The sequence below is a fragment of the Phoenix dactylifera genome, chromosome 15, assembly GCF_051530095.1.
Source record: "Phoenix dactylifera cultivar Ajwa chromosome 15, Ajwa_hap1_PhDact_Kaust_v1.1, whole genome shotgun sequence".
NCBI lineage: Eukaryota > Viridiplantae > Streptophyta > Magnoliopsida > Arecales > Arecaceae > Phoenix > Phoenix dactylifera.
The window spans coordinates 14,342,059-14,363,710 of NC_143204.1; the positions used below are offsets into that span (position 1 = coordinate 14,342,059).

At 40.9% G+C, this 21,652-nt stretch overlaps 4 protein-coding genes across 5 annotated transcripts; all 4 read left to right on the plus strand.

Moving 5' to 3' along the window:
* Positions 1-161: 161 nt before the first annotated feature.
* BT4 (BTB and TAZ domain protein 4) lies at positions 162-3,146 on the plus strand. Of its 2 annotated transcripts, XM_026809073.4 has the most exons (7): positions 204-340; positions 438-550; positions 1,096-1,348; positions 1,466-1,602; positions 1,711-2,017; positions 2,457-2,770; positions 2,871-3,146. In XM_026809073.4, the coding sequence occupies exons 3-7, from the start codon at positions 1,115-1,117 to the stop codon at positions 3,004-3,006; spliced, it is 1,128 nt and encodes a 375-aa protein (XP_026664874.3). In that variant the 5' UTR covers positions 204-340; positions 438-550; positions 1,096-1,114; the 3' UTR covers positions 3,007-3,146. The 2 variants fall into 2 exon arrangements, with proteins under 2 accessions (XP_008805685.3, XP_026664874.3); XM_008807463.6 differs by having other exon boundaries at positions 162-550.
* Positions 3,147-4,986: 1,840 nt separating this feature from the next.
* Positions 4,987-5,652, plus strand: LOC103718575 (uncharacterized). Its single transcript, XM_008807464.6, has one exon. It carries the CDS (start codon positions 5,082-5,084, stop codon positions 5,505-5,507), a length of 426 nt encoding a protein of 141 aa, XP_008805686.1. The 5' UTR covers positions 4,987-5,081; the 3' UTR covers positions 5,508-5,652.
* Positions 5,653-9,954: 4,302 nt separating this feature from the next.
* LOC103718576 (uncharacterized) lies at positions 9,955-10,672 on the plus strand. Its single transcript, XM_008807465.5, has one exon. It carries the CDS (start codon positions 10,041-10,043, stop codon positions 10,464-10,466), a length of 426 nt encoding a protein of 141 aa, XP_008805687.1. The 5' UTR covers positions 9,955-10,040; the 3' UTR covers positions 10,467-10,672.
* Positions 10,673-14,181: 3,509 nt separating this feature from the next.
* Positions 14,182-14,887, plus strand: LOC103718577 (uncharacterized). Its single transcript, XM_008807466.6, has one exon. It carries the CDS (start codon positions 14,268-14,270, stop codon positions 14,691-14,693), a length of 426 nt encoding a protein of 141 aa, XP_008805688.4. The 5' UTR covers positions 14,182-14,267; the 3' UTR covers positions 14,694-14,887.
* The last annotated feature ends 6,765 nt before the right edge of the window (positions 14,888-21,652 follow it).

Consider the following 21,652-nt stretch of genomic DNA (forward strand, 5'->3'; position numbering starts at 1 on the left):
TCTCCACCACTAAACTCTGTCCTAAGTTATAGGAGATTTTTGTGGACAAACAACACCAAGGAAAGGACAAGGGTTGACAAACAGCTACTCCTAAAATTTGTTGAAATGGATATTTAACTAGAAGGAACAGTTGGAAGAAGGCCAGCCCACAGTTAGATGTTATCCCGTTTGAGCTCAGGAACGGTCGGCCTAGCGACGGAATCGCTAGCTTGGAGGGCGCTGGACCAGAAGATATCAACTCTTGGGACGACCTTGTTCTGTTATGAGAAAACATGATAAAGCCTTCTGAATTATCTTTAGAGATCCCACCATCCACCTTGAATCCATCGTCTTGTTTCTGGTTCCTGTCTTCCATTGGTTATAGATCTTGTAAAGCAATTGGCTTCCCCTCCCTCACTCCTCTCCAAATCTGTTCACTTGGTTTATTTGGGTGGCAGGTAAAGAACGGGGTCTCCAATCTTTCCCTGTTCTTTCACTGGAGTGGGAGGTGGGGAAGCGGTCTTGTATCTGCCGCTCCTAGAGGTTGATAGATTGTTCATTCTTCGCCTAGGTAATTTTCATTAAATTTCTCTTTCTTTATGGTTGGAAGAGGACTATAAATGCTCTAGATCTTATGGCCAAATTTTAATAACCTTGTCACCTTGATGAGGTTTGAAAGGAAGGTACAATGAGCTTGCAAACAGACATCCTTCTTTTTTTCTTTTAACAAGCAATTAGCAAACAAATATTTTTTACATCAAGTATTTGAAGCTTGCATCCCAAAGCTCATAGTGAAGATCCTCTCCAAACTAATTATTGAAAGTATTCAAAGCTTTTCATCTCCAAATAGTTCTTTTTTTTTATAAACAATACAATTGTCAATAGATGCCATTAACTATCTGAGGATTTTGTGATTTATCCGAGAATTATTCACAACTTGTTCAAGAAACACCGATGAATTGCAGCTCAATGCCTCAAATGATGCTCTCTCTCGTTGCTGCTGCTATATTTTTTTCCCTATGCTTGCTAATCTCTTCATCTTGACGACTTCCTCCCTTGATAAAGTATTAACTTTTTAAGCCAACGACAATTTTAACGTAATTAATATATATGCAGGGAAAAGGAGAAGGAAAGAATGGCAGAGAAGAGGATGGGAAACATTAATAGCCGAGGTTGCTCCCCGGAGGCACCCCCGGTTCCAGGCCTGATGACTAATTGCAAGCCTTGCAAGCGGTCTGCAGCACGCGGCTGCTGCGTGGTTACAGACGCCACCAGAGACTTGTGGGATAAGCTCTTTGCTGAAGGCTACCAAGCGGATGTTTTTGTCTGCACGAACGAAGGCGTCATCCCGGCCCATGCAAGCATTCTCGTTAGTTCGCCTTCTCTTCTTGATTCCTGCAGTTAAAGATTGTTGCAAAGCATGAAGTTTTATGTGATATGATCCAATCTCATGTTCCAAGTTGGTCTTGTTTCTTCAAATGGATAGGGCACGGCTTCGCCGGTGATGAAGAACATGTTGAGGCAGTCGAGAAGGAGCCGAGGAGGCCGTCGAAAGGCCATCTCTATCCGCGGGGTTCCTCACCATGCTGTCAGGGTCTTCCTTCGCTTCCTCTACTCATCATGGTAGCAACTCCCTATCCTCTAACTGAAAAAGATCAAAAGCCATATTCTGGATGCATGCGTTACTTACCATGAGAGCCATCTCTTGTTTTTGTTTTCCATCGGCATCAGCTATGAGCAGGAAGAGATGAACCAATTTGTGCTGCACCTGCTGGTACTATCGCATGTGTTTGTGATCCCCACGCTGAAGAATCTCTGCGTCCAGCAGCTAGAGAGAGGCCTGTTGACTACTGAGAATGTGGTTGATGTCTTCCAGCTAGCAAGGCTTTTCGATGCTCCGCGGCTCTGCCTCCTCTGCCACCGGATGATAGTGAGGAACTTCGAGGCGGTGTCTGCCTCCGAGGGGTGGAAGGTGATGAAGCAAAGCAACCCAAGGCTGGAGAAAGAACTTCTGGAGTCGGTGATCGATGCTGATACGGTGAGTTCTAACGCAGCATCTTTGAGTTTTCATGTCTTCAATAAGAGCTATTCCCTAAGTTTTCATGCGAGCTTCATTACTACTATAAATGGCACTTACTTCTCTTTGTGTCTCGGTTGGAATCAATTCAATTTCTCATGGAACATTATGTCAATAGTTTTATGATATTGCAAAAAGTTGGCTTGTCAGAATTTGAGCTTGTAAACATTCTAATTCTTAATTTTGCGAAAGCAAGTTGGTTTCCAAGAGAAACTACTACATGATCGATTTGGAGCAATGATTGCTCCGCGAGAAATGATTCATGGGGAAAAAAATGACACACAGCAGAAGGGTAACAATGCGAGAGATGAAAAAAGTTGGAACCAACAATGCTCAGGCTCTAATTTTGGGTCCTATCCAAAAGTGGAACTGAACTAATTCCTCTTTTAAATTCTTTCAGAGAAAGAATGAAAGGTTGAAGAAACTAGAGGAGAGAAAGATCTATCTCCAGCTACATGAGGCCATGGAGGCCCTTGTTCACATCTGCAGAGATGGATGCCGGACGATTGGGCCTCATGACAAGGTTCTAAGGCGAAGTGCAGACCCTTGCAACTTCCCGGCTTGCAGAGGACTAGAAGCACTCGTTCGACACTTCGCTGGCTGCAAGAACCGAGTCCTCGGTGGCTGCACTCACTGCAAGAGGATGTGGCAACTGCTTGAACTCCACTCTCGGCTATGCTCGCAAGTTGATGGATGCAAAGTTCCCCTCTGCAGGTATTCATCAAAGCCAGAAGTCATACTTGTTGGAAAATCATCAGCTGAAGTTTGGATGGTACCAGTATACACAGCTGACCGATGCCACCTTCTATTGCAGGCATTTCAAGGAGAAGTTGAGGCATCAGAATAAGAAAGACGAGGTGAAGTGGAAGCTGTTGGTGAGCAAAGTGCTCGAGGCAAAGAGCTTCTCTGGAGCACCCTTCTTACAATCTATGGTTGCTGTGTGCGCCTAACGTAGTGTCACCTCCATTGGAGATACCTTACAAATATGCTATGAAGGTTGTGGTATAATGTGCATGAATGAATGAATGAATGAACACTCCATCAATATCAACAGTTGGCCAGTTGCACTCACTTCATTTGTGTTGATATTGCAAATGGAAATGTACTCTGAGACTCTAAAATTTGCTGCTTGTGGCATGCACAAAGCTTCAGGAGTTTAATTAATAGACATGTTGGATTACAAGGGTCATCTTAGCTATAGCAGGAATTCATGTGCTATTTCATTCCATTGCTGATCTTTGTGAATTCTAATTAACAGAGGAAAGGCTCTTTAGAATCAGTTGTTAACCACAATTTTCTCTATTACATGTTATGATAATGCAAATAAGCCTCCATCTGTAGTTTGTGATAATGCAAAAGAGCCCTCCATGAGTATGGTATAGTTGGATTCTGCATTTTTCAGATCATCGTTATGGACCAACAGGTCGGCTTGGTTCCATAATTTTTTTTTTTTTGATGCGCCGAATCATTCTGGTTGAGTTGGGTTAGGTGCAACAAGAACTCGATGTAATGCATTCAAGAACAAGCTGAGTAGGATCCAAGTTTGGGTCCAATGTAACAGCAGCAACAACAACAAAAAAACATTACTGTTTATATGTTTAGAAGGAAAAATTAATAATGACAAGTATAAATAATTAAAGAAAAATGTTGATGTGGATCTCTATTGCTAATGTTGTCAACAGGAATACGATTACATGATTCAACTTTTAGTGAAACTTCTCTCTACAAATAAATAACCATAATGCGCAATCTACAAAACTGTGTAGACAAGGATATATTTCTCTTTCCTCTTCTTTTACAAGCCATATTTTTACCCAAAACCGATCCTAACTGAGACTAAACAAGGCAAAATCAAATAGAGTTGTGGGTTGACCTAATCCATTTTCAGATCTACCGAAGTCCTACTTCCTTGCAACAAATATTCTGTGGTGAGAAATCCATCCATGAATGAGTGGGATCAAACTCCACCTCCTCAAAGAAAACATGGCTTACGTGGACTTGGCCCTACTCCTCAAAATGCCTTTATTGCTGACATAATTTTATTTGAAGGCTTGCTTTAAAATTTGTTTAACATAATTGATCAGATCCAATAGATTACATTTCAAATTTTACCAATCATCATAACAGTTCAAGCCTAAGAGCCCTGAGCACAAACAAAGCCATCCTCCCAGATATCAAAACGAACCACTTAGAAATCAATGAACGTACTTCTAGCAATGAACAAAGAAGATGGAACTCAGCTGCATTGTTCCTTCTTTTCTTATTTTTATTTTTATTTTTCTTCTTTTTTTCTCATCAAAAACTAAGTCTTGCTCTTCTTTTTATATATAGGCAGATCTCACAGTAGCAGTAGCAGTAGTAATAGTAGTGGAAGAGATAGCCAAACAATTTGCATTGTGTCATAAGTTATAATAATAGACATCAAATTATAAACTAATGCTATTTAGTCTGCAATCTAATACTTAATTATATATCTCTTCTGACAAAGGAAGTAAGCTAATGTATACAGTCCTTTGATCTATTCTTTCATCTACTTATATCTAACAAGTCTACGAGAGGTAGAAACAAGAATGGATTCCACAATATATGCATCCCTTTCATTTCTTTAACTTCTCCTTCTTGTATCTTATTTTTCCTTTGACACCAGGGCTGGCCAAATGACCCGGTATATCGTATAGTAATGAATAGTTCGTGTATCTAATGGTTTTTGAACGATCAGGACAGGGATATAGGTTGGTTCCTTGGCCTCGTTGTCCAAGACAACGTATTCCTTCGAGCATGCTCCGTTTTTCTTGACTTGTCCTCTTTTGACCCCTTCTTTTTTCGCCCCCTTTGTTGACTCGTCTATTCCGCCCAAACCCCTCCATCGTCAACGCCTCTCTTTCTACCCGTTCAAACTCTCCTCCACGTCTTCACCACCTTCGCATCTATAAATACTCCGGCCTGCACTTATCTCTCCATCACCACCACCCTTAGCGCCCTAACACTTCCATAAACTTCCCTTCCAATCCCTTCTAGTAATAAGATGGCATCCCAGACCGTCGAGAGCTACCGTGAAGGCGCCGAGGTCTACCGCGGCGACGACATCTGCAAGAAGAAGTCCGTCCAAGTGCTCGAAGAGCTCGGCCTCCCCAAGGGTCTGTTGCCCCTCGTCGACATCGAGGAGTTTGGCTACAACCGTGCGGCCGGGTTCATGTGGCACGTCCAGAAGAAGAAGAAGGAGCACACTTTCAAGAAGATCAAGCAGACGGTGTCGTATGCCGCCGAGATGACGGCTTTCGTGGAGCAGCGCAAGATGAAGAAGATAACGGGGGTGAAGACGAAGGAGCTGTTGCTATGGCTTTCTGTTGTGGAGGTGTACATCGATGATCCCTCGTCGGAGAAGATCACTTTCAAGACCGGCACCGGGCTGTCTGATAGCTTCCCGGTGTCTGCCTTCGAGCTCGAGTAGCTTGAGAGAGGAAAGAGGGTGGAGGGATTCAGGAGTTCTCTTGATCTATTGAGAACATTACCAAGATTTTAGTTTCTGACTTATATTTCACTTAATATTTGCCGTTGTATCAAATTAAAGTTCAATTAATGGTCTCGTTATGATATATATGGTTCATTCAAATGCTATTTGAGTACTTCGGATCTGCATATTTGGTTACCTGTGCCGAACTTCAGTGTTGTTTGCATTGTAACGGATAATTTATTTACCTAATTAGCAACCAACGTTTGCAACATGAGCTCTTAATTAGCAAGTTTGTATTACCTGGATAGATGGCAGATTTCAATGGGCGAAAAAAATAAGATATTATTGGTTGGACCAAATTCATAGACCACTAATAATTTAATCTATTTTTCTTCCTTTGCCTTCATTTTACATGTTAATCCCTCCTCCCTCCTTCCAACTAATAAACTGTTGGCGGTCTACGGTGAACCTGATCTAACTAATAATTTCTCTAAAAATATATGGTGAAATTAGTCCTTGAACGTCCATCATGCATAATAAGCTGGAATAAGAAGCTCATGCTTCTCTAGTGAAGGAAATTTCTAACTACGGCTATACATAATTTTAGTCATGCTAATATGCATATAAAATGATGCTTGCACGCGGGGCTGTCCTAAAACTGACATATCTATACTTGATCTGGATTGGACTTGTTGGTAGTGTTGGGTAGGCCTGTTAATGAGCCGAGCCGAGCCCGAGCTTGGGGAGGCTCGGGCTCGGCTCGTTTCACAGAACTCGGGCTCGGGCTCGGGCTCGGGCTCTATATTGAGCTCGAGCTCGGGCTTGTTTGATAAAAGAAAAGCTCGGGCTTGGGCTCGTAAAGCTCGTTTCGAACTCGGGCTCGAGCCCCATAACAAAAATCTACATTAAATACCACAAATGAGGCTCTTACATCATTAAAATGAGGCCCATTTTCTTGGTCTCACTGTTGTGGCTCGAGCTCGTTTGGGCTCGTGAGCTGCTCGGGCTCGAGCTCGAATTTAAACGAGCCTCATTTTAGGCTCGGGCTCGAACTCGTTTGACTAACGAGCCGAGCTCGAGCCGAGCTTTTAACGGGCCGAGCCCGAGCCGAGCCCGAGCAGCTTGGCTCGTTAACAGGCCTAGTGTTGGGTCAAAATTACACCCATGTAACAAGCCTTGTGCAGATTTGATATTTACTAAAGTTTTATAATCGACCTGAATCCTAGCTAGATATCCAACTTGATCATGTGCAATTTTAGGGTGTGATTTTGATTCTTACAAAATCGACTAGACCAACCCAATTTGATCTGGATACTTTATTTATTTATTTTTTAATGGAAAGACTAGGTAGTTTACTTGGTACACAAGGTAGAGTATTTTATTGTTATATCCCTCATTATTTTCATATAAACCCTCTTTGTTGATTTATTCCATATAGATAGAGACTCTTCTTTTATATTTACGTAGATGAAGATCTGTCTTTTCGAGAACTTCCCAAATAGGAAGCAAGTCAAAATTTAAATCTTAATTCCATCCTGAATTTGGAGATAATGGTGTTGATGAGTGATATAGTTTACTAGCTGTAACCTTCAGTCAAGGGAAATGAGGAATGAGAAAAACATGATAGGTATTTTATTACGAATAATGAAAACTTTCTTGGATAAAGAGGTACTGATTTACAAATATGCAAAATAGGGATCTCTTTATACAATTAGTCTATAATGGAACATACTATTTAGAAGAAAAAAAAAACTAACATTAGATATGTACATTAAAACTACGTTGTTAGTGAACTGAAAAGAGAACATACGTCCTGATGGGGAGCAAAATGGATCGTCCTGATCACAATATGGGACCACCCCATTACGGCCAAGTAGATCTCGACGCCGACCAGGCGGGATCTCGATCCCGCTAAGAGCCAGCCCGATCTTGGACCGCGCCGAAGGCCAAGCTGACCTCAGTTAGATCTCCCCGCTGCTACGACCTGCAACAATTTTCTCTGGAGTCTACAACGATGACTTGCCCCAACCAAGTTCGGGGTGCCCCATACAATGACACGCCTCGGCTTGAGCTCGGGGCACCCCATACGACGACACGCCCCGGCCCGAGCTCGGGGCGCTCTGCTGAGCATATCTTAAAGTCAAGGAGGCTAGGCTGATCTCAGGGCTCGCCAAACCGACCTCATCAAACATATTGTGGCCTCCAAGTCGGCCCGACTTCAATGCCTACTAAGCCGATCTCAATGCTTACTGAGCCGACCTCACCGAATATTTGTTAACAAGCGGGCAAGGCCGATCTCGGTCCCCGCTAAGGTTCGAGCTAATCTCGCCCAGTACGCGTTGCGGCCACGCCCTGCGACAACCTCACCGCATCATGCTTCGCTTGATGGCCATGCCAAGATACGTCAATAAAGGACTACGCCTTACTGCCCCAACCATACCTGCTAACAAGGGCTATACCACGCGCACGTGCCAGCACCATACCACGCGCAGGGATAGCTCAAAGCGTGTGCCTCAAGCAAGCCGTGGCCGCGTGCCACCTGGCCAGCGCCATCTCCTTCCATGATGAGGATGGGGCATATCTCCGCCACCTGGGTACTTCCGTAGGGACTATAAATAGCCCCATCAGATAACGCCTAAAAAACTTTTTGGCCAACAAATACTTCACGCTAATTTAAGCATCGGAGGATCCTCACCGGAAACACCAGTGAGGCTTTATGTAGATACGCCGACGCATGGAAGGTGGCGTCCTTTCTCCGTCTCGACCGGTAGCTCCCTCGACTCCTCCAGCGTGGTCACCCTCGGGCCAAATTTGAACCACAACAAGTCATAATGATCACTAGCTTTTTGAAGGTTTGGAATTTATGAAAGGAATATAAATCAAATTAAGGTATGTTAGAAGGAGCTAACTTAAAGTGTTTACTTCTTGCAATTGGCATATCAAAATAGACTAATGCATGTAGAGGGATGGTGGTATGTAAAGCTATGGTCATAGATAGGGTTTCTATTATAATAATAGCAATTATATTCTAAATGAATGCTACTGCATTAGTTCAAAATCAAGGCCATGTTCAGGCACCCTATGTGAAAATGTAATTATGTACATTTTGTCTGTGTGTGTATGTATGGTTTATTTTGCTTGAATGTTACTTTCAAATATGACTTTTTTTGTGCATAAGGGCATTAACTACCAGTAGTAACCATTGACCTAATCAAGGGTTACATTTTTTTAGCTATGGTTTAAACTTACTTATTTACAAAATGACATGTATGCCCTTTAAAAATTCATCTAGCCATCCAACCAAGGGGTACTGCTGTCATTTCAGTAGAAATTAAGGAGCTAATTATAATATTATTCAAACAATTAGTTAAATGCACAAGCATTTATTCTATATATATATATATAATAGCAATCATGCAAATCACATATTTACAAGGGTATGCCCGTTGAAGTTTTGAGAGGCATATATGCCAAGAAGCCAATTTAATATCAAGAAGTTCTAGCACAGGGAAAATGCAAATGAATAATCCTTTTTTTTTTTTTGAGGGGTAAGGAGAAACTATGGCTTTTCCTGAATTTATTAACAGAAATGAGAAGTAGAAGTTACAGAACGAAGAGTACATCGAAAGCAAAAATAACAAGGTGTTTATATGAGCAACGTTATACAAAAGAATAGAGAATAAACTAGACATGATGAGCATGACCTTCAATTTGCTTTTCTGGAGAAAGTCTCACTAGTGCTTGAATGCTAGGAAAGTTTTACATAGCACTGTTTTACTAGAAGCTTGTTTCTCTAGATCACATTCCTTCCAAATCTGTCAGCAGAACGCTATATTTGGAACCAACGTAATCGCAGTGTGCATAATGATCCTTTCATCTATTTTTCTTTTTTTTTTTTATGTATACTGTTAACTATATAATACAAGAGGGAAGAAACGAGGGAGCTTATTCCACGAAATGTGCATGCCTTCTATTTATTCTTCTTGTTATTACTATATTCACAACGTCAATGATTGACCACAAGATTTGTCATGTATCGTACACAGAAATAGACCGTGTATCAGATGGTTTTGTGAAAGATTCAGTCAGAGGGACGGCAGCTGATTCCTTAATTTGCTCCGTTATTCAAAGCCCAACTTATAGCCAAAGGCATAAGTTGCTTCGAGCAAGAGTAGACTTCTACGCCTGGTGAAGACTCCGAGGCCAGCTACAACAAGACCTGGTGAAGCTTCCCTCCTGCCCTTGTGGACTCGTCTTCCGCTGACCCCTTCTTTTCCGCCCCCCTTAACGGAGCCATTAAATTGTCTCGTATCCCGCAGGCCCACCAACCGTGCTTAGGCCGCTCCTATCCTGCCGAAACCCCTCCCGTGTCAAAGCCTCTCTTTCCACCCGTTAAAACACTCCTCCACTTCTTCACCACCTTCGCATCTATAAATACTCCCTCATTCAATCATCTCCCCATCACCTCAACTCTTGGCCTCCTAACACTTCCATAAACTTCCCTTCCAATCCCTTCTTAAAATAATTAAGATGGCATCCCAGACCATCGAGAGCTACCGTGAAGGCGCCGAGGTCTACCGCGGCGACGACATCTGCAAGAAGAAGTCCATCGAATTGCTCGAAGAGCTCGGCCTCCCCAAGGGTCTGTTGCCCCTCGTCGACATCGAGGAGTTTGGCTACAACCGTGCGGCCGGGTTCATGTGGCTCATCCAGAAGAAGAAGAAGGAGCACACTTTCAAGAAGATCAAGCAGACGGTGTCGTATGCCACCGAGGTGACGGCTTTCATGGAGCAGCGCAAGATGAAGAAGATAACTGGGGTGAAGACGAAGGAGCTGTTGCTGTGGCTCTCTGTTGTGGAGGTGTACATCGATGCCCCCTCGTCGGAGAAGGTCACTTTCAAGACCGGCACCGGGCTGTCTGATAGCTTCCCGGCGTCTGCCTTCGAGCTCGAGTAGTTTGAGAGAGGAAAGAGGGTGGAGGGACTAGGATTTTAATTCCTAGCTCTTTGAGCTGGAGAATGGGATTCAGGAGTTCTCTCGATCTATTGAGAACATTGCCAAGATTTTAGTTTCTGACTTATTTTTCACTTAATATATATTTGCTGTTGTATCAAATTAAAGTTCAATTAATGGTCTCGTTATGATATTATGGTTCATTCTAATGCTATTTGAGTACTTCGGATCTGCATATTTGGTTACTTGTGCGGAACTTCAGTGTTTTTTGCATTGTAACGGATAATTTATTTACCTAATAAGCAACCATGCAACCGTTTGCAACATGAGTTCTTAATTAGCAAGTTTGTATTACTTGGATGGATGGTAGATTTTAATGGGCCAAAAAAATGACTTGTAGGGTAACAAATAGAGGTGTTACCTCAGGTGCCATCTCCACAATCATTTGAAATGGTTTATAAAAAGTCGCTTCAGCATTTTTAAAGTTGCATTTATATAAATTTTCTATTTTTCTTATCGCAAGTAAATAAGATCTACTGCATCAATATGACATGCAATGTATTATGTAGGTTTTACTTCATCAATTCATAATTGACAATTACAAGTTCAAATCAGTAAACAACCAATACCATCATTCGAGCCTGAATTAATATCCAGGATGCGAGTGGATTTTTGAAGATTAGAAGTTGTTTCCCACCCAAAAAAAAGTAGAGAAGACGTGCCTGCATAGCGAGTTCGATATTTTTTTTAAAAAAAAATATTTAAGCATTAAAATTGTTTCTTCTCAACATTTGATAGTTGGCAATATAGACAAATACAGAATTATCACATGTTATCTTCTTAATCAAAATATCCAAATCTTATGATTCACACAAGCGAGAGAATTGTAGCCAATGAGATAAATCGAAATCCAATTTCCTTCCTTCGGCATAGTGAAATGGGGCATCTAACTTAGGCCATTATTCCAGATAATTTTATAAGGTTTGTGGAATTTAAGTTGTCACAGAATCTAGTTGCATACTCTAGGCCAACTACTAAGGGTGATGTCAGGTAGCATCCGTGAAGGTTCTTTAGAAGCGAAGAAAAGAACAAAGTTTCTGAACAAGTCGTCCCACGCAAAGAACGCCTTGGATGCTTTGCATTTTATGGAGACCGGCGTGCTTGGTAAACAGGTACGACCTGAAATCATACTCTGCAGTTTACTTCAAGAACACCATCAAACATGAGCAGTGCTTCTGATTTGAGTTCCTTTTCATAATTATCCTAGCATCAACATATATTCTGACATTTGAGACAACTGGGAGTCAGTCCTATATGACCTTTACCTCCTTAGGAGAATCTAGAAGTTGTTTGTTTTTGACTTTGTGACAGGTGTTTGATGATCATTTTTTCCACATTGCTCGTTAGATATTGTTTCTCCCCTTCAGGGAGTTAGAATGCATGGAAAAGACTTTGTTCATCTTGCTTTGGAAATTTGATAAGGTTAATGTAATGTTCCATGACCATTATGGTCAACCTATCCTTTAGCAGGGGGGCTATGACTGGATACTATTTGTCATAATTAAAAAAATAGAAATAGAAACAAAGTCATAATAAACACAAATTTTGCCAATGCTTAGGCCATGTCCGACAATGATAATGAATTATTTGTTGTCGCATAGATTATGTGCTCTAAAATTATAGGTAACTCATATGTTCTTAAAATCTTGAACTTTTGTTCAAGAAGATGCATAGAAGAGTTTGGGTGGCAGTTGACTTAATTATTGCTACTAGTTGGATCAATAAAGGAAAATCCGAATGATGCAATGCTTAGTTGCACGATATTCATATTATGCTGTCCGCTATGGGAAGTTTGAAGGTATCTAATATCCATGGAAAGGTCAATCGCATAGCTAACTGTGGGCACTAGCCTTGGATGTATAAGTGAGGCTTTTCTAGCAACCTAAAAAACAAAGACTGCAAAAGCATAATTACAAATCTCTCTTAACTATTGATTTTTGTTAATTATTCATAATTTTTCTCTTGGTTTAGAAATGATTTTCCAAATTATTTTCGAAAATGAATTGATCTATAACTATTAATTTTGTTGAGTTAATTTAAGAATTTTTTATGTGTAAGAAATTAGCGGTACTAGATATCATTGCTAAAGGTGATTTGTTTTTTTTTTTTTTTTTGCTATCATTTGTTATTTTTGTCTCTCCAATACTTGTTTTTAGATAATATTTCAAAAAATCTATATTATTTAATCATATTATTTTTTCAGTTCTTCAATATCAATATTAAAACCCTTTTCAAATTTTTGATAAATATTCTTTATTTTATTTGATTTTTGGTATATTACATGCAGCCAAATTGTTCAATTTCACCAAAGTTGTAACTATGTTAAGAAGTGTAATGTTGTGAGGCCCAACCCTTTATATCAAAACGTCTTGCTGAAGCAAGGGCATACAATGTGGTACAAGACAATTGAACGGCTTCGTAAGGCTTTGTAGTATAAGGCATCAATCACTCTCCTGCCACATGGCATACCAGTAATGAATGAAATTTTTTTGATAATAGAATGAGACCTCATATCCTTTTTCTATTATTAAAAAAAAATGGTAATGCTAATGTACAATTCTCCATCTGCCTCCCCTGCAATTGCCACCATAGAGGATGTTAGTCTAATTAAATTCTTTTGAGAATACTCCATTGTTAATACTAAGACATTTCCCAAGTTGCAAGGAATAGATCAGAAAGAATCCTCCGCATCTTACCCTTCCATCCAAATTGTTGGCTTCCACGAGGTGTCCCTCACACTCGGCTCTTTAACCCCGATCCTACCATGGATGCCTTCATCTCAGTTATCCCCTCGTATTTTATTAAAATAAGATATATTTGGTTGAAAAAAAGTTGAACTCTGAAATAAAAATTAAAATAAGTGATTCTCATTTCAGCCGTCTGGTTTAAAGAAAATCTCATTTCTATTTCGATTCTAAAGAGAATGAAAATATTCCGATCTCTCAAAATCCAATCTCTATTCTTCCGTAATATTTCAAATTTCATTCCAATTTTGATTATAATTTCGGTTACGAACCAAACACATCGAGAGAGATGACTATTCTGATTTTCATTCCAAACTATTTTAATTTTAATTTTCATTCCGGTCACGAACTAAACCCATCCTAAATGAAAAAAAGGTTTTGCATGTGTTGTAAGACCTTTTTTTTCCTTTGAGTTCACTTTTGTCTCGATACGATTTCATCTTCTAGATGTCTGCCTTCATACTTTTCACCTGTTTCCATCCATATTCAGTTTCATTGCATATTCTCATGTGTTCTAGTAATTTGACCTCCAAAGCTTATGGATAAATAAATAAAAATGTACTTAGGAATATCATCATGACCGTGCATGATTGCCTAAAATCTAGCAAGTGCATAGTTATTATATGAAACTAAACACATCCTATTCGATTCTATTTGAGCCACTTTCATCCTTGTTGGGCTACGACTGGAAGCTGCAATACCGACTTTGTTGACTTGTCTCCCTGTGTTGACCCCTTCTTTTTCGCCGCTTAACCGATCCATTAAATAGTCTCACATCCTGTGGGCCCACACGCGATTGGCAGCAATCCACGCTTTGGGCGGCCCCGCCCAAACCACCCTCCAGTGTCAAAGCCTCCCTTCCCACCCGTCCAAACTCCGCCACCTCTTCACCGCCTTCACATCTATAAATACTCCCTCCTTCACTCTTCTCCCCGTCACCACCACCCTTGGCCTCCTAACACTTCCATAAACTTCCCTTCCAATCCCTTCTAGTAATAAGATGGCATCCCCGACCGTCGAGAGCCACCGTGAAGGCGCCGAGGTCTACCGCGGCGACGACATCTGCAAGAAGAAGTCCATCGAATTGCTCGAAGAGCTCGGCCTCCCCAAGGGTCTGTTACCCCTCGTCGACATCGAGGAGTTTGGCTACAACCGTGCGGCCGGGTTCATGTGGCTCGTCCAGAAGAAGAAGAAAGAGCACACTTTCAAGAAGATCAAGCAGACGGTGTCGTATGCCACCGAGGTGACGGCTTTCGTGGAGCAGCGCAAGATGAAGAAGATAACTGGGGTGAAGACGAAGGAGCTGTTGCTGTGGCTCTCTGTTGTGGAGGTGTACATCGATGGCCCCTCGTCGGAGAAGATCACTTTCAAGACCGGCACCGGACTGTCTGATAGCTTCCCGGTGTCTGCCTTCGAGCTCGAGTAGTTTGAGAAAGGGAAGTTAGCTGAGGGCTTAGAGCTTTGATTCCCTGCAGTGATCTTTGAGCTGGAAATAAAAAATAAGGAGTTCTCTCTATCTCTTTAAATGTTGCTAATTTTCTGTTCTTTTCTATTTTATTTTTGTCTCAAACAGTGTTATATTTGTCTTAAATAAAGGTTGCAATTATTGGTCTGGTATAATATGTGTTCTCAATAAATCATTTGAATTATTTTTTTTTCTAGGTGAAGATCATTTGGATCAGTTATATCCATCATTATGTTTGGAGTACAATAATTAGCACTTTAGATGTACATTCTTGTTGATCTATGTTGCACTTCAATTTTTACCACGAAATGCCATAAGCAGTATGAATGGTAACAGATATTTCCTTTGGCTGAAAGGCAAATAAATCCTTTACAATCCAATTTCCAGGAGTATTCTATATCTTTGGTACATGGCAGAGCTTAAATAGATCAAGCACGCTTGGCCAAAATTCTCTTTCTAAAACCGACGACTCCTAGCTAGTAATTGGATGAGACTATAGACCGTTTAAAATGATTTAGTCAACAGTTGTGTTTGGCCACAATCCAATGCTCTGACTTTTAGGGAAAGTAACACTGGGAGCACCATTGACTTCAATACCTTTAAAATGATTTAGCCTTCATTCTGTTAAGACCACGGGGTTAACCATTGTATCTGGTCACAGGACAATAATTTATTGTGTCTTCTAAAATAATGTTGGGAGCACCATTTGTATAATTACTTGTGCAAAAAATCTGAGGAGAAAATTTTGTTAAGTAAGGTATGGCAAGTGGACTCGATTGAACAAGACGTGTTGGTTCGAAGCATAGGCTTGAACATGATTTCTAGAATAATGAACTCCCGTAAGAATGCAATGAAAGGCGGCTCTTGGAGAGCGGGTGACTCTTGAACTAGAGCTATAACATATTTTGAACTTGAACAATAATTTAAATCTTGCATGGAGCTTATAAGAAGTAGTTGTGGCTCTCTTTTTTTTTTTGATAAGGCAAATAGAATACACATTTTTAGTATGAATATATCCAAAAAAATCAGAAAATAAAATATCATGGAGTGTAGCCAAGATAGCTGACATTGTGGTCCACAAAAACTCTTCAAAGAGCTCTACTATATAAGAGGCGATCCAAACAGCCACTTCATTTGTCTCTCCATAGATATGCCTAGCTAAGAAATATGTACACTCTCTCGTGCACCTCTAAATATAATGGTAGTTGTGGCTCTTTAAGAATGGGCTATTGGGCTTGAGTGGTGATACATGATGCACTAATAGTAGTAATTGGGCACGGGAGAGTTGTAGATCAAACTTGAGAGGTCGTTAAGCCAGCATAAATCTGAGGAAAGAGATTGTTAAGGATTATACATGAGGTTTAGTACCATATAAAAAATTAGTGGGAGAAAGAAAGATAGATATAGATGAAATTCTAACGACTTTAAAATTTTAGGTCGAATAAGGTTTCAACATATATATCAAATTCTTCTAGTATTAGGACTCTCTATCTCTCCAAAACTCTCTTGCCCTAACTTATTTGCTCAATCTCAGATGAACCTAGAATTTTTCTGTTTTTATTGCTAATTTATTTTTTTCTGTATACTTTATTTGTGTTTTCGTATAGGCTAACACTTCTAAAATTGGAAGATATTGTTGTACGCTAGCTTCCTTTGATTCTTATTGTGGCCAAGTCTGCTCTCAAGTGGCTGTAGAACTATATTATAACCAGCCCATCCATGCTGACCATTTTCTCCCGTTGCTCTTCCCATTAAAAAACCCATATAACTCTCTCCTCTTTAAAGCGTGAAAGGCCCTTCCAACCGTGTTGACTTCATCTCCGCATGACCAGGTCGAGCTCCAAATCATTGTGGAACCTCAGCAACCTCCAAGTCATCTGCCCTTGGCTTTTCATCATTCCAATCTACTCTCCTCTCCTGGGCTCATATGGTTTGCAGGTGTGTTGAAATCACTCCTCATCCCAATCTCCTGGGTTCATTTGATAGGATGAGGTAGATTTATTTATATATTTTATATTTTTTTAGAAGGAGCATATGTTTAAAAAGATCAAGTAGACGAAGTCCTATGCTCTTGAGTTAACAACCTTTATGGAGCAGCGCAAGATGAAGAGAAAACACGGTGATACAAAGGAGCTGCTGCTGTGGCTCTGCCGTCGAGATGTATACATCCATGACCCCTCGTCGGAGAAAATCACTTTCAAGGCCGGCACGGGGCTGTCTAATAGCTTCCTCTCCCTTGAGCTCCAGTAGGAGAGAAGCGGGTGGAGGGAGTAGAGCTGGTTCTCTTTCCCCTTGGGGGTGAAGAATGGGAATTAGTTCTCATTTCCGGTTCTTGCTAATAATTAAGGTTTTAATTTTTGTTATTCTGATTAATGGTCTTAAGGTAATGTCATCCCCCTCTCACTTGCACAAGCAAGCATGCTCTGCACAAAGTTTGACCCGTATATAGCATATGCAAGGTTAAAAAAAAGATTCAGATAGTATCAATCTGAGGAAATTAAGGTATTCAAAAAAATTTAAGATGATAAATATTTACAATACAAGATCCAATATATTTTTAGGCTCGATAAATGATGGCTATATAGTATTTTATTTAAAACAGAAGGTCTCTTGCTCATAGTCTCACGGTCCCTCCAAGCTATTACTCGGTATTTGAAAAGTGTAAAAGAAATAATGAGCTAAAAGCACAGTAAATACTTCTACATCTCTAGTTGAATTATATATATATAATGTCAGTATCAAAATAAATTACTATGGAAAGTAATCCAGTAAAATATACAACCTGTTAAAAGATCTGAACAGTTCAGTAATTACTTTTCAATGGTATAGAATAAAACTAGTTTACAAGTAACTCAGCATGGAGAAAACTCTTTTACGAAGTTTTAAGTAAAAATAATAAGAAGTTTTTGTCCTCTCTTAGTCCTCGTGACGATATCCACGACCATATCATGGCAAGGTTCGAAAGAGACTAGCCCTAAACACCATGGCAAGCTATTAATATGCACTTGCCGACATTTCGCTCCGACTGACTGACATGAAAAAATATACCATAAAAGATAACTAGTTCTTAAATCACATGAAAAAATATACCATAAATAACATGTGCTAGCAATCACTCTAACTAGCTACATCTGAAAGGAAAGCTTCTAACTACATCATGCTATCAATTAAAAGTACTAGTGACCGCTCCACTAGAAGCTTGGAAACTAAATCCTAACTAGAGAGCAATCATCATATTTGTTCTAAACCAAATGCTCTCAATATATTTCAAATAAGGTTTTGACGTCTCTTTCAAACAATTTTAATGGGTAATTTAAATAATTACGCCCATCGGGCGATCACAAATATAATAGGCCGATCAATCAATTTTTGGAAAGAAATATTTTCATCATAATTTCAAATCATATTATGCCCCACCAACATACATACACACACACACACACACACACACACACACACACACACATATATATATATATATATATATATATATATATATATATATATGTCTTCTATGCAAGACTAATATTTTGAAATTTATATTATATTCATGCATAATTAAACTCGTATATATTTTTATATAAATTTATGAAGAAATAAATTTCAAAACACAAATGTCGAATTACAAAGGTATTGATCAAATGTATACATACACATGCTAATCTAAGTATCTGATATCAAAATAATTTTTCATTAATAAAATTTGCATTCATCCTTAAAATCCTAGAGTGTGGAGATATTTATAATCGAGTCATAAGGCACAGAAATTCCGCCAAAATGCTATGCACAAAATAGACAAGTACACATTGATGATTAGACTCCCTGGCAGTCTAAAGCAACTAAAACTTTTACTTTAAAATGGGAGCATACGAAGGATCCCCAAGTTTGTGAGGCCCATCTGAAGTTCTACAATTCAGAAATCTTGCAAATTAGGGATCATAACTCTAGATTTTCGACCAGTGGCCAAAATCTAGGTGCAACCCCTTAGCCCAAACTAGGCCTGATGCACCATTTATCCCTGAATCCAAGAAAGGGTTCGCAATTCCCTTGGGTACTCTGGGGCTAGTTTGGGCACCAAGAGGGGGAAAGAGGGCGAACCCCTTTCCTTGGCTTCAGGGGTATTAGGATATACCCTTCCAAGAAAGGGTAATCCTCCACTGCTCTCCTCTGGGGTGGTTCTATATACACCCCCCCTATTGCTAAGGACACCCCCCAAAAACCAAAAAAAAAATACCCAAACTAACCTTTAGTGTAATTACCATATTGCCCTTGAAATTTTCTCAGTACACCCCCCCTTCCTCCTCACTGCCGCCGCCTCCTCCTCCTCCTCCGCCTCACTGCCGCCTCCTCCCCTCCCCCTCCTCCTCACTGCCGCCTCCTCCTCCTCCTCCTCCGCCTCCCCCATCACCCCTCCCCCTCCTCCTCCTCCTCCCCCCCATCCCCCACCTCCCCGTCCTCCTCCTCCGCCTCCTCCTCCTCCTCCTCCGCCTCCCCCATCACCCCTCCGCCTCGTCTTCCTCCCCCCCTCCCCCCTGCGCCCGCTTCCTCCTCCTCCCCATCCCCCACCTCCCCGTCCTCCTTCCTCCTCCTCCCCATCCCCCACCTCCCCCCCCTCCTCCCCTCCACCTCTCCGTCCTCCCCTCCACCTCCCCGTCCTCCCCCTCCACCTCCCCCTCCACCTCCCCGTCCTCCTCCTCCGCCTCCCCCCTCCTCCTCCGCCGCCACCTCTCACTCCTCTTCCCCCACCTCCCCGTCCTCCTTCCTCCTCCTCCCCATCCCCCACCTCCCCCTCCGCCTCCCCCCGCCTCCCTGTCCTCCTCCTCCGCCTCCCCCCTCCTCCTCCGCCGGCGAGGTGCTCGTTGCTCGGGAGATGGCCGGGGAGGTGCTTGAGGCGAGGTTTTTTGGGCGGAAGGGAGAAGCCGGCGGGTGTTTTGGAGGGGAAGAGCGGGGTGGGGGGGGTTTGGGGGGTGTAGAGAGCAATTTAGGTGAGGGGGTGGGAAGGGTGGGGGGTAATTTAGGAATTTTTAATTTTTTAGGGGTGTCCTTAGCAAATGGGGGGGTGTAGAGAGTATTTAATTTTTTTTTAATTTTTGGGGGGTGTCCTGAGCAATAGGGGGGGTGTATATAGAACCACCCTCTCCTCTGCGTTGCCATGAATGGATATATTCCTGGAATAGTTTATCAGGACTTCCAAACAGGCCCTTTAAAGAATTCTACCAATGTCATCCATTTGATCAATATATTCATTTAATGATGAGGTTTTGACAATCTGTGAACTCAGCTTTGTCTGGCTTTTAGTTTCCGGATAATCTTGTCAGCTGACTAAAGCAAAGCAACCTTTAGAGAGAAGTGGGACTGCAGGGACCTTAAAAATGAAATCCTAGCAATGTAAAAATAAATGTGTAGAAATTGATGCCTTGTAGCATCATCCATTGAGTCCATAGGTTCTTGGAGTAATGATGGTTACTATCAAATTATCATAGCTGAAGAGCCAATAGCCATAACAAGGGATCATCAAAGCCCCTTACCTTGGAGGTGCTTTTAAGGGTGCAATTATGTTGATATTGGTGGGGGATGAAGTATAGCCAAAAATGCTGCAAAAATGGTTACGTGGTCAGGTGGCATTTACTTTACACATTGGATTTATTGCACCTTACCTGTAGGTGGGAGCCTCTGGGCCTAAACAGTAAAGAGTTCGGATTCTCTACTGTGCAACTTTTATACTAAGTCTTATACTATCGTAGATAGCCATCACCTCATTCATCTTGAAAATAGACAGCTCTCCTTTATCACCACATATACCGTGTATCACACTCATGGTGCCCCGTCATATTTAAAGCTCCACTTTCTAGATGGATGATGTGGTGGCTATCTGCAATAGTACAAAAATTCTACCATGCAAAAGTCACACCGCAGAAAATCCAAGGCCAATACTAAACTAGTAACTAACTCTTAACTAATAGATGACTATCATCCAGCTTTGAGTGAGTAATCAAGTGCTCCCTCATTATGAGAAGCACCATTTTCCTAAAGTAACAAAGAAGACTTATTTAAACTTAAGCAGTGCTAAATTAACAAACAACACTCACAAATATCCATAAAAAACAGGGTCTAGACCATCAAAGAAGAATATTTGAACTTGAGCAGGGCTAAATATATTCCTTACATATTTTTTTTTTCTTTTATTCTCTTTTTTTCTCGGAATATTTAACAGGGTCACATATTACATCCAAACTAAACCTGCCCAACATTTGTATCAATCATGCCTTCATTAAAAGGTAATTATGCAGATGGGTGAGAGATCTACTGGCCCATATCTACCATGGAAGTCAAGTACAAGCAGTCTTCACTAACCAATCTGGGAGTAATGCTTTCTTTAGTTAGAAGACCACCCTTTGGGTGAAACGCTTGTTCCATTCTGGGTGCATTAATCATGATTTAAATACAAGAGTATGGCAAGATAGAAAGCATCAATTTGCCATAGTGATAAAGTAATGCTTAATTATAATGATGATGTAACAAATAGGAAGGAACTTTTTTTAAAGCATCTTACATGTTCACTGTTTGTCCAAATAAACCAAAGACAAGAGTCTCATCTCATAGATATCATATCAAATAGAATCCTGACTTGGGGTCTGAAAGAATTAACAAGTGTATAGCCCATCCAATGAGGACAACGACCAAATTGTACCTTCTAGCACGACAAACGCCATGCCTGCGCGTTATCTAGACAAGAAGGGTCCGCGCAACCGAGACCTCCGCTCGTTTTCCCCGCACTTTGGAGGCTAGTATTCTTTAGTAACATCACACGACATGACTTAGTGCCAATATTATTATATAACAATATCATGTGAATCTGTTTCCCTTTAAAAGAGGGCAGTGGCCCTAAGTGGCTACGTCGCAAGAAATCTTCGGTCCAT

Bases quoted from the DNA above. Each gene is read 5' to 3' on its own strand.
- BT4 (XM_008807463.6), top strand. From the start codon at position 1,115: ATGGCAGAGAAGAGGATGGGAAACATTAATAGCCGAGGTTGCTCCCCG. The intron at 1,603-1,710 runs GTAGCAACTCCC...CATCGGCATCAG, and splicing joins CGCTTCCTCTACTCATCATG to CTATGAGCAGGAAGAGATGA. The intron at 2,018-2,456 runs GTGAGTTCTAAC...AAATTCTTTCAG, and splicing joins CGGTGATCGATGCTGATACG to AGAAAGAATGAAAGGTTGAA.
- LOC103718575 (XM_008807464.6), top strand. From the start codon at position 5,082: ATGGCATCCCAGACCGTCGAGAGCTACCGTGAAGGCGCCGAGGTCTAC.
- LOC103718576 (XM_008807465.5), top strand. From the start codon at position 10,041: ATGGCATCCCAGACCATCGAGAGCTACCGTGAAGGCGCCGAGGTCTAC.
- LOC103718577 (XM_008807466.6), top strand. From the start codon at position 14,268: ATGGCATCCCCGACCGTCGAGAGCCACCGTGAAGGCGCCGAGGTCTAC.